Here is an 11,523-nt window from a genome sequence, read left to right on the forward strand (position 1 = left end):
GGCCGCCGCCGGCCCATGAGCCCCGACCTCAAAGTTTGCGGCGGGCGGGCGGGCGCGGAGCCTTCAAGATGCCGTTCCACCCGGTGACGGCGGCGTTGATGTACCGGGGCATCTACACCGTCCCCAACCTGCTGTCGGAGCAGCGCCCCGTGGACATCCCCGAGGACGAGCTGGAAGGTGAGTGCCCCGCCGGGACCCCCGCCGGCCTCCTACCTGTGCGCCCAGGTGAAACGCGGTCTTAAGGGCGCGGGGGCTGGGGGGCTGTCTGCGGGTGCCGCCTGCCAGGTGGGTGCTCCAGCGAACAGCTGCGCGGGGAGGCCGGACCCGGTCGCACCCCTGCGCGCCGCGGTTGGGGGTCGCGAAGCGGAGGGCCGGCCCAGCCTCAGCCGCGTGGTCCCCCGCGCTGCGGAAACTTGCCGGGCCCCGCAGCGGGGTCACGGGGCCGCGCAGTCCGCGGTGACGGTGCGGCAACGTGGCGGGTTGGGTTAGGGGTCTGAGCTGCGCACCCCCCCGACCAGCGCCGGCCGCCGGAGCACCCGCATCCTGATCCCCTCGGCGGCGCCCGCCCGCGGCTCTGCACTCGCATTGACATTCCGCTCGTGTCGCTTTTAAAATCCAATCTGCTCGGGCAGCCAGAGAAGGGGAGCGGGCGCTTGCCCTGCTCCCGCCGGCTGCCGGGCTGCCCCCAGCCCCTGTTGCAGGGCCCGTAGCCCTTTCCCCACAGCCCTGCGGAGACCCCCAGCCCCGAGCGCCGGGAAGGCGGCCGGGGAGGTGGTGGCGACAACAAGTGGCCAGACTGGGCAGCTTGGTCGCGATAACCAAGCCTGATAGGGAAAGGCAGAGGGGGCGCGACCTGATCTTTTTCCCAAGTGCCTCCACCTCTGGACATGAATGGGGACCTTGGGCAACAGGCTGGGCAGGATCAGAGCAGATGGTAGAGCCTGGGGTACTCAGACTGAGGATTCTGGGCAGCAGTGAGACCCCTGGGGCCTGCAGCTCTTTCCCTACAGGACCGGGGTCAGGGGCTCAGGTTTCCCCTCCCCCCAGACCTCCTGGGGGCCCTTGGCAGTGGAGTGAGGGGCTGTGGGCTGATGGGGGTCTCGGCCCCATGGGATCTGCTTATCTGCTGTTGCGGGAGGGCCTGCGATCACCCAGAGGCTGGGCCTCTCTTCAGGTACCTTAGGGCCAAGGGTCTCTGAGATCTGGGGCTCAACAGGGCCTTTGCGGGGTACAGCTGAGACACCAGTGCAGTCAGGGGTGACGGTGGGAGCACAAGCCACGGAGAGAGGTCCAGCCGCACCCCCAAGCCTTGGAGGGAGCAGATCTTGAGGGAGTCAGAGGGGATCGGGGGGAAGATCAAGGGGAGAAGGCGCCCCCACGCCAAGCCCGCACTGCACCACCGTTAGCCACCTGCTTCTCACCACGTCCCCCCGAAAGCCGCCAGAGGTTGGGAGAGCCGTGGAAATGGGGTCTGGTGTCTGACGCGGGCAGGACAGATTTATGGGTACCACTACTGGGTCTCTGGCCTTGAACTCCAAAGCCCAAGTCCGTGCCCTGTCTGCGCCAAAGCCCAGGAACCAGAGTTTCATCCAGGGCCTGGGAAAACGAGGGGGTCCAGTGAGGGGCAAGAGGGCAGGAGTGGGGCGTTGGCCGTCCCTGCCCTAACACTGTCTGCTCCTGCCCCGGGCACTCTAAACCTCTTACAGTACCCCCTCCACAGGCCCTCATCCATCCCTTCCTCCTGGCCAATCGGGCAGGGGTACACTTTGTCTCCCCTGCACCCCAGGCAGCTTTCATCTCATTCTCTCCTCTTGCTCTCAGCATCCCACCATGCCCCTGGCAGCCTTGCTGGGGCCTCACTGGCTCCTCTTCCCCTGATCTCCCAGCCCTGGAGTACAGACCCCAAGGAAGGGGAGAGGTGGGAGGAGACTGGGATGCAGGGGTGAGCAGGGCACAGGGCGGGCAGTGCAGGGGCAAGGAGCCCGCAGGCTCCCCTTGGACCGCATGGCGGACATGCTGGCAGGAGCCCAGGAGTGTTAGTCACCAGCCACACCAAACGCACTGCCTGCTTCTTGCCCGTCCCCTTCTCCCAGGCCCTGTGGAGCAGGGGCCCCTAGCACAGGGGACATCTGAAGGGCAGGGCTCTCCCTGGGGGGGTAGGCAGATGATGCCTGTAGATGCTTGGCGGTCCCCTCCCGTCTGGGACAGCATGTGGGCAGCCAAGGATAGAACAGGAAGTCCTCTGTGATCGACCCCCTTCTCGGCTGCAGGCAGTCTGGAAGCCCTCCTCCGAGGAGACCAGGTCTCTGCAGGCCCCAGTGGTCCCTGGATGCCAAGGGCTGGGTGGGAAGGGTGACCATCCATGGCACAGAGTCCCCCTCTGCCCCGTCCACCTCCCCAGTGGCCCGTCAGCGCTCCTGTCCCACCCAGGTCCTTGGTTGGGGGACGCCCGTCAGTGGGCGAGCCACGTGTGCCGAGGACAGCGATCCCAGCAGCTTGGGATGAGACACTGCAGACAGTACATGCCTGCCTGCAGAGATCCAGGGGGCGGTTAGGACGAGGGAGGGAGGTGGAGAGCGCTGGCTTAAGGTGGAGGACTTCCTAGCCAAGCGAGGAGGGGTTTGAATCTCTGCTCCTTGATCTACGGAGTGACCTCGGGCAACCACTTGCTTTTTGCCTCGGTTTCTCCATCTGTAAAAAGGGGTTGGCCTTGCCCCTCCCCAGGGCCGCAAGTGACAGAGGACGTGATGGAAGTGCTTAGCACAGGGCCTGGCACAGGGCTCAGTGGGGGCTCGGAGACCAGGGCAGCAGTGGGGGGGTTAAGGAGTGAGGAGAGGGAATCGGGGAAGGCCCACGAGGAAGCAACACGCGGTAGGTGGGGGACTGGGCCAGAAAGGCAGGCTCGGGGAAGGGGTGGGTGGAAAGGGCCTTGAAGGTCTGCGGAGGCACGTGGGGACCCCTGGATGGGTAGACGTGGCTGGGCAGAGCTGGCCTGGGTCCCTGGCCCTCCTCGAGCAGAGGACAGAATCCCCCAGATTCTCCCTGAGATGCACACTGCACGGCCCCCCACCTGCCGGGCCTGTGGCTGACCCCAGTGGCATCGACAGACTTGAGCAGCTGAGGTTGGGAGCTGGGGAACGGCAGGCCCTCACCCAGCCCTCCCTCAGAGAGAGGAGGAGGCAGACAGACGGACAGGCGGACAGACAAGCAGACAGGCAGGCAGACAGCCACTAGGGCAAGGGTCTGGGCTTGGCACTTGACCTGCTCAGACAGACAGTGGAGTCTGCACTGCGTGGCCAAATGGGGCATTCTGGGTACAGAGGAGTCCCCTTTCCTGCCCCTCTTTCCCGCAAGCCAAGCAGCCACCTCCGTGCAAGCCAGAAACTCAGGGAGGCCAAAATGCTGGGGCGCAGGGCCAATGCCGCGGAGAGGAGCCGTCACCGCAGAGGACACATTCTGCCCCCTGAAAGTGACCTCCAGCCCACACACCCCTTCTCTGGACTCCAGCTCCCATCGGGCTGGTTGGGGACTCAGGCCCAGACGCAGCTCCCCAGGCCAGGGGAGGGATTGAGTGCAGAGGCTGGAGGCAGCAGGAAGGGACCCGTGTCGGCCTGGAAACTCAGAGGCCCTGCCAGCCCTTGCCCAGGTCAGGCGTCCCCATGCCAAGATGGAGCGCAGCAGTCTTCCCCCGGCCTCCTGGGCGGGAACAGAGCAAGGCTTTCGGGGAAACGCGCCCAGCTGGGCTGTGTCGATGGCAGCAGCAGCAACAGGCAAGCTGTGACGCCCACCCTGCTCCGGGGCCCCCAGCAGAGTCCAAGTCTCTGGGATGGGGCAAGAGTCACACTCTCAGCTCACAGATAAGTCTGTGGAGGTTCAGAGAGGAAGGTGCCGTGTCCAGGTCTCTTGGCAGCTGAGCGGCGAGGCCAGACTCCAAGCCCTGGGCCTCTAGGTCCTAGTACCAGCAAACAGGAAGGGTGGCCTGGTGTCCGAAGCGCCCTGAGACCTCTCTTCTCCTTCCTGCTCTGCCGGAACATCTGGGATGTTCTGATTTATAGCATCCTGCTCTGAGCCAGGCCCGGCCCGGCCGAGTTCTCACATGCTTGATTTTCTTATTTGTTCATTTCTGTAGCCCCACTGTACAGGTGAGCAAACACCCACCCGAGGGCACCTGGCCAGGACGTGGGAGATCTGGGATCTGACCCAAGTCTGCGTGACTTGGTGCTGATTCTCTGGCTGAGAAGGTGATCCCTGAACTTGGCCTCGGAGAATCAGCAGGGGCCGAGTCGTGGCTCTGAGCAAGGCCGAGGACACAGAGCAAGACCGAGTGTGAGGCGGGCGTGCCAGGGAGGAGAGGCTAAGGGGACACGTGGAAGGGGAGGTGGCAGTGTTTGGATTGATCCAGTGGTCTTGGGAGGTTCGTCCTGCCTGAGAAAGGGACGCCTCTGGGACTGTCGCCTGCCTACGTACCCCAGGATTCACCTGCCCTCCACTGCCCCTGGTGTGTATCTTCTCATGACTTTTAGGAGGTCAGGGGCTCCGACGGAAGCAGCCCTGTGCTCTCGGGGGGCTCACCTAGCCCCTGTCGGGGTGGGAGAGACAGCCTGGCCCCCAGCTCATTGCAGGGGAGCGAGCCAGCATCCACTGTACACCATTGTGCTGAGGCTGCAGTTTTGCCATCCCACCCTGGGATCTCCCAGCTGAGGACCCAGAAAGATGGGGTCCCTTCCTTGGGTTCCCGCTTCCCGCAAACCAGCCCCTGACCTGGGCGTCTGAGGATGGTTCGTCTGAGGGTGATCCCCCTCTTCTGTGGTGGCCCCTGAGGTGAGGGGGTCCTTAGGGGCTGCACGAGAGGACAAGCAGCACCCCAGCCACCCCCCGCCTCTGGCTAACACTTGCCCTTACTAGGATCATTTGTAAACTAAGAGTAACTGGGTTCTGAGAGGTGGCCCCCCACCACATGCACCGTGAGCTTCTGTTCAGCTCCTCTGTGTGCTCCAGATGTAGGAGGGGGGTCCCTGCATCAGTCATTCATTTAACCATTTATTAGCAAATGGCTTGGTTTGGATGACTGCACCGTTCTAGTCACGGGACACAGCAGTGAACAAGACCCACCCGTCCCTGCTCTCATGGCATCTCATAGTTCACAATCCAGCGTGGTCAGGAAGGAATCCTCCGGGGAAGGGGTCTGTGGGAGCCAGAGGAGGGCCAGAGTCAGCTGCGGGGGGGCAGGCAGGAAGGGAGGTGATGACGTCCATCCTTGCTGGGAACCAGGGATGTATCCGAGTTCGCTATGGAGAGGGGAAGAGCGTTGCAGGCAAAAGGAGCCTCCCGTTCAGAGGCCTGCAGGGGGAGCAGCCCTGGCACCCACCTGGACTGAAAGGGCCCCTGGGGCTGGAGTTCAGGATACATAAAGTGGGCAGAGCCTGTGGCTAGGTCAGGAGGCCAACAGAGCCAGCGAAAACCTACCTGTGTGTGTGTGTGGTCAGGAGGCCAATAGAGCCAGCCAAAAACCTGTGCGTGTGCGTGTGCGTGTGTGTGTGTGTGTGTGTGTGTAGGGTCAGGCACACAATGCCTGGCTGCAATGCCAGTGTCTTCCTCTCTTACCCAGGACTCCCAGGGGACTGGAACCCCCGCAGCAGCTCTGGAACTGCTGGTCCTCTCCTAACACTGCTCTGGAGGTGGGGGGCTCGTGACCTTCTCGATGGCCCAGGGAAACTCTAGATGGTCATTGGCCTGGAGTTCCCCGAGTCCAGGGTTTACAGGAGCCCTTGGCCTGGCCCAGCTCTCCCTTCCAAGCTGCTCCTCTGGCCAAGTGGCCACTGGTTAGGAGACTGGTTTCTCAGGCCCTACCTAGGATTGGGGAGGGGGTGGCAGACCAGAGTCAGAGGGTCTGGGGGCCTAGGCAGCTCAGGTGAGGCCTGTGGACACTGTCCTGGCCTGCATGGCAACTGGAACCTTCAGGCCTTGGGTGTGGATGCCAGGTGGGATGAACCTGATGAAGTTTGGGGCTTTGGCCGCAGCCGCCTTGCTGTGTGGCTTGGGACACATGGCCACCCTCTCTGGGCTCTAGTGGGTCCAGCAGAATCAGGGACTGACCCCCAGGTGCAGGATCCCACGGTAAGTCTCAGGGGCTCACAGACCCCCACACTGGCCACCTAGCCTCCTAGACCTCACTTTCCAGGTATGCAGTACGCCTCTCTTTCCAAATACACTTGTACACGTGAGCTCCCCTCCACCTGCAAACTGAACGAGGAGACCCCCGGGAACCTGAGCCAAGGGGGTGAGAGTGGACGGAGAGACCCTCCCCACAACGGGAGGTGCTCTGTAGGACCCTTCTGGGGCTGAGTAACAATGGCGGGACAGCACGCCCAGCGACAGAGGTGGAAGGCTGAACGGGGAGAGTTTAGAACCCTTCAACCCTCAACCGTGGTATCTTTGGTAACACCTCACACCACGACTGCCCATTTTACTGTGGGTAAGACTGAGGCTGGTCCAAGGTCACTCGAGTTTCTGGTTCTCAGGCTTCCAACCCCGTGCCTTGCTCTCCACCCCTGAGTCACCCAGGCTCCTCAGGGCTGTCTCCCTCTCCATACGATGTGGTGGTCGGGGGGAGTGACCCCCACACCTCAGCTGGCCTGGGCCTGCGGAGGCGCCTCCATCCATCCTGTCTTCCCCCAAATGTCGGGCTCCTGGAGGCAGTCTGCGCCCAGCTGTTAGCCCGGAGCTGCGGCTGCCTCTCGCGGCCGCCATTAACGAGTGCTGGCCGGTGTTAATGAGCTGAGCCTGGGGAGGAAGTGTGATGGGGATGGTGGGGGGAGGATGGGAAGGAGGCGGGGGGGGGGGGGGGAGAGTGGGAGGAGGCGGGGGTGGGCGGGAAGCCTTCGGCAGCTCACGGAGGACCGGCTCCCCGCCCAAGTCTTCCCCTGCACAGCGGGCTCCGTGGTGCCGGCCACACGGGGTCGTTGTGAGCACGCCTGGAGAGGCTGGCGGGGGCCTGGCACGCCGAGCCCAAGACCCCAGGGCAGTCTCATCACTGCCGCCACCCGGCTCCACTGCTGCGAGCTTGGCCTGCCCCGAGCTCCAGGGAGGCAGCGTTGTAGTGGACTCTTGGGCCACCCGCTGGCTGTCTCTGACCAGAACTTCGGGGTCCCCAGAGGGTGGTGAGGGTCAGGGGTGGCGCGCACAGTCTCTATCCTGAGCTCAGGTGGTAGGGTCTGGGATTCCGGGGGCCTGAGGAAGGGGCTGTTGGGGACAGGGGTGAGGTCCTGACCGGTTCTGCCCCTCCCCCAGAGATCCGAGAGGCTTTCAAAGTCTTCGACCGTGATGGCAATGGCTTCATCTCCAAGCAGGAGCTGGGCACAGCCATGCGCTCCCTGGGCTACATGCCCAACGAGGTGGAGCTGGAGGTCATCATCCAGAGGCTGGACATGGACGGTGAGCTGCGCCCCTGCCTGTTCCCTCACCCCTCACCTGCGGCGGGGCTGGGGAGCCGAGTGTGGACCCTGAGCCTCCAGGGATCCGGTCACTCTCACCACTCCGGGTCGGCCCCAAGCCCATGGCAGTTTGCAGCCGGGTCTGGCCCCACTTCTCAGCTGGACAAGTGAGGTCAGAGTGTGACAGCCCCAGCTATACCCAAGAAGTTGGAGGCTCTACCTCTGTATTCCAGGGATTTTTCTCTTTTTGGCCGCGCTGTAGCTTGAGGGATCTTAGTTCCCCAACCGGGGGTTCAACCCGTCCCCCCTGCAGCGGAAGCAAGGAGTCCTAACCGCTGGGAAGTCCCCAAGAAAACTTTAAAGTGCAGAAAAGTAAGAAGTATCTACTAAATGGGCTTCCAGAATCCCCCTACAAGGCAGGAGATGGGGGTTCGATCCCTGGGTTAGGAAGATCCCCTGGAGAAGGGAATAGGAATCCACTCTGGTACTCTTGCCTGTGAAATCCCAGAGGAGCCTGGTGGGCTACAGTCCATGGGACTGCAAAGAGTGGGATACAACTGAGTGAGTAAACAACAATATATTAATACGAAATATTCCAGTTTCCATCACCAAAAAAAAAAAAAATCATTAGTTGTATTTGCCATCTGGCTTTCAATGAAGGAAAAACTCGTAAGCACCAGGAAGGCCCAGTCCTCTCCTCCCAGTCTTCTCTGGCCCCTCCCACATCCCCTCTCCACAGGGACAGCATCCTGAGCTTCACTTCCTGTGTGTGGTGGGGAGGATGTTTGGCCCTACACCCGCTCCAGGCAGCAGGGTTCGGGGTGAAACGTGTCTCCCACGGGCGAGGCCACTCAGGGCCCCCCTGCTGCACCCCCCTCCACACACACACACCTGTCAGGTGGGGCCTCTGCACACTCGGGGGCTTCAGTGTCAGCCCAGAGCCTGGCACGTGAGGCTCCGAGGACGGGACTTCCTGGGTCCCCTATTGGCCCGTGGCGCCCAGGTGCAGCCTCCCAGCTGACTGGAACTGTGCCCACTCCAGGTGACGGCCAAGTGGACTTTGAGGAGTTTGTGACCCTCCTGGGACCCAAGCTTTCCACTTCAGGGATCCCAGAGAAGTTCCACGGCACTGACTTTGACACCGTCTTCTGGAAGGTACGTCCTGGCTGACTGGAGGGCTGTACTGGGGCCACTGAAGGGTCGGGCCCGCGCTTCAAAGTGGGGGCAATGACACCTCCAAGCTTCTGTCTGCTGGGCCAAGGGCTTCCCTGGGGAGGCCACTGTTGGTCGAGAACTCAAGGAGAGGGGTGAGTGGTTCCCAGCCCTCCGGGACCTAGAGGCTCGTCGCTGGTTTGTGTGGCCGCAGGGGCCGGGTGGGGACGGTTGGTGGTGGTGGCCGTGGCCAGAGCACCGTGTCTCCCCCCACCACCCAAGTGTGACATGCAGAAGCTGACCGTGGACGAGCTAAAGCGGCTGCTCTATGACACCTTCTGTGAGCACCTGTCCATGAAGGACATCGAGAACATCATCATGACGGAGGAGGAGAGCCACCTGGGCACGGCGGAGGAGTGCCCTGTGGACGTGGAGAGTGAGTGACCCCCCGGGATCCCACGGGCGGGGCAGGGGAGGAACCCTGGGTTGGGGGGAGCGCTGGGGGGCCTTGTCTGCCCCAGAACCCGCGTCTCCACGCACCTGGTGCGGGAGTGCAGGCGGCCCCTCAGTCTCTCGTTTGGCTGTCCCTTCTGTCTCTCTACTGCTCTCCGGTGGTGGCGGCCGCAGCCTGCTCCAACCAGCAGATCCGCCAGACGTGCGTGCGGAAGAGCCTCATCTGCGCCTTCGCCATCGCCTTCATCATTAGCGTCATGCTCATCGCGGCCAACCAGGTGCTGCGCAGCGGCATGAAGTAGGCGCCTGGTGCGCAGGGCCGCCGGCCACTCCGCACCGGCCGCCCCACAACCCTCCCCCTCCGCTGCCCCCTGGGCCACCGCGTGTACTTCAGGCCCTTGCATGGAGCCGTGGCCCCAGCCGTGGAGGGCCCGGCCCCGCCTGCACCCTGCGTGCCCCACCCTGGCCTGTTGTACCATAGCACCAACTCTTCCCGCTGTCCGGGGCGGTGGGGGGCTCCTGGGACATTGAAAGGAGGAAATCTGTGCAGGGCCCGGTAGCTGCTGGGGTCCCGGAGGCAGGAGGAGGCACCGTGTGCCCAGCGCCGCATAGCCAGACCCAGCCTGGTCCCTGAGGGGTGCCCAGGGCCATGCAGGGGGTAGGCGGCCTCCTCCTGGAGTGGGACCAGACTGGGGTCTCCCGCGGTCCCTGGCACAGCCTGAGGAAGCCCCGCCCTCTGCTGAGTCCCTCCCTCTGACCTTCCCTAGACTCAAACCAGCCTTCGTCCTCACACTAGAGAATCAGCCCATTTCAAAGAGGAGTCTGAGGTCCAGAGGGCTCCCAGAATTGGCCTCAGCTCCCCCCAGCAATAGTGATTTTCAGGAAGGGCAGAAGCTCAAGGAAGATGGAGCCGGTAGCCACCCCACCCATTGGGTGCCCCCACCAGAGGCCCAGTGACCAGGGGGGCTCACTGCCCGCCAGCACCCAGCACAGCATCTTGACCTGGAGTGCAGGCCTGGGCCGTGGACCAACCGGGCCGCCTGTGTGGTCTCCCTACCCATCAGGGGGCTGGCTCCTCCAGGGTGGAAGCCCCCCCACCCCCATGTCGGTGCTGGTGCTGGGACGCTTAGCCAGGCCGCTCTCCCAGCCCAGGGCCCGCCCTCTGGGGGTAGCCCACTTCTCCACACCATCCAGGCCAGAGACCCGGCTCTGCACGCAGCCCGAGCTGAGCCACCTGTGCTCTGCGCTGGCAGACGTGGGGGCCGGGCCGGCAGACCCAGTCCTCAGCTCTCCTCCCCAGATGTGGAGCCACGCCTGGCCTGGACTGGTCCCGCCCGGCAGCGCTGAGCCTCCGCCGGCCCCTGAGGGAAGAGAAGGGCGCCAAGCACCGGTCAGCCCAGAGGACCACACCTCGCCCAACTCCCGACCCAGGGCCAGAGCGCCGAGCGGAGGGCGCCAGGCGAGCGGCAAGGGCACCCACGCCGCTGTGGTGACAGACTTGCTTTATAAACATCCGGAAGGAAGTCCTCTGAGATGTCTCCTGAGGGGGTGGGCGTAGAGCGGCCTGGCACGGAGTCAGGACCAGGGCTGCACCTGGCTAGGGGCGGGCAGGGAGCACTCAGGCCTCAGAGAGGCCCAGGCTTGAGTTTCTGACGCTCCATGGGGTGCAGCAGGAGGGGGCCTCGGTGTCCGGCCGTAGGAGCCCTTCTCTTGGTTGTGGCCAACTCGTGAGCTCGCCACGCAGGGAGGAGGGGCTCAGCCCCACTGGACGCTGGGCTGCAGGGGCCACCCCCCAGGAGGCGGTGCCCGCAGGGACGGAGGCAGCTCCTGGACTGGCGGCCAGCCCACGGGGTACTGGAACACGGTGGCTCTCACCGGCTCGGCCCTAGACCCAAAGGGAAGGACGGAGAATTAAGAGTGGGGTGCTGCGGCCCAGGCTGGGGCACTACCCGCCCCCGCCCAGCTCACCCTCCCCACCACCGCAGCTGTGGCGGCCGCCCCGCCCCGCCTGAATCACCAGTTCAGGAAGGCAGAGCCTCAGAAACACGCGGGCCCTTTGAGCCTCCCCTCTAGGAATGCGCCCAAGGAAATAGTGGGGGTTGGGGGTAGAGACTGAGCTGTGAGAGATGGGAGGAACCTAAGGAGTCCACCTGTGGGGGAGGAATAAATGGATAAATATATATGCACGTTCACGGCAGAGAATGCTATGCAACCTGTGTGAGAACGCGGGCAGACTTATATGCACTGATGGGGAAAGGGGTCATGACGTACTGTGTGAGGAGGGTAGAAAAAGCAGCTTATAAAATAATGTATATAGCATGATACTATTTTTGTTTAAAGATATATAACATATATAAATGCATAAAAAGAAAAAAACCTGGAAGACACAGCTAAATGTTAACAGTGGTTCTATCTGAGTGCTGCAATTATGGGTGATTTTTTTTCTACTTCTTTTATACTTTTCAAAGAAAAGTTTTACAAGCAC

The 11,523-nt window shown here is 63.0% G+C and overlaps 2 protein-coding genes across 3 annotated transcripts in view; one reads left to right on the forward strand and one right to left on the reverse strand.

The window, feature by feature from the left end:
* The first annotated feature begins 6,799 nt into the window (after window positions 1-6,799).
* Window positions 6,800-9,340, forward strand: CABP7 (calcium binding protein 7). The gene is made up of 5 exons (XM_010828864.1): window positions 6,800-6,808; window positions 7,212-7,434; window positions 8,476-8,588; window positions 8,868-9,021; window positions 9,213-9,340. Exons 1-5 carry the CDS (start codon window positions 6,800-6,802, stop codon window positions 9,338-9,340), a joined length of 627 nt encoding a protein of 208 aa, XP_010827166.1.
* A 1,183-nt stretch (window positions 9,341-10,523) lies between these two features.
* The window catches only part of ZMAT5 (zinc finger, matrin-type 5), a 23,423-nt gene continuing 22,423 nt past the window's right edge, over window positions 10,524-11,523 (reverse strand). Inside the window, exon 7 of one of the 2 annotated variants that reach the window (XM_010828746.1) lies at window positions 10,524-10,923. In XM_010828746.1, the coding sequence (XP_010827048.1) occupies window positions 10,794-10,923 (130 nt within the window). In that variant the 3' untranslated portion in view covers window positions 10,524-10,793. The remainder of the gene's footprint in view (window positions 10,924-11,523) is intronic. The other variant, XM_010828745.1, reaches the window with a different exon arrangement.

The sequence above is a fragment of the Bison bison genome, unplaced genomic scaffold, assembly GCF_000754665.1.
Source record: "Bison bison bison isolate TAMUID 2011002044 unplaced genomic scaffold, Bison_UMD1.0 scf7180017864495, whole genome shotgun sequence".
In the NCBI taxonomy this organism is placed as follows: Eukaryota; Metazoa; Chordata; class Mammalia; order Artiodactyla; family Bovidae; genus Bison; species Bison bison.

Excerpts from the sequence above, each read along its gene's own strand:
- CABP7 (XM_010828864.1), top strand. Across the intron at positions 8,589-8,867 it reads TTGACACCGTCTTCTGGAAG|TGTGACATGCAGAAGCTGAC; the intron begins GTACGTCCTGGC and ends CCACCACCCAAG. Across the intron at positions 9,022-9,212 it reads GTGCCCTGTGGACGTGGAGA|CCTGCTCCAACCAGCAGATC; the intron begins GTGAGTGACCCC and ends TGGCGGCCGCAG.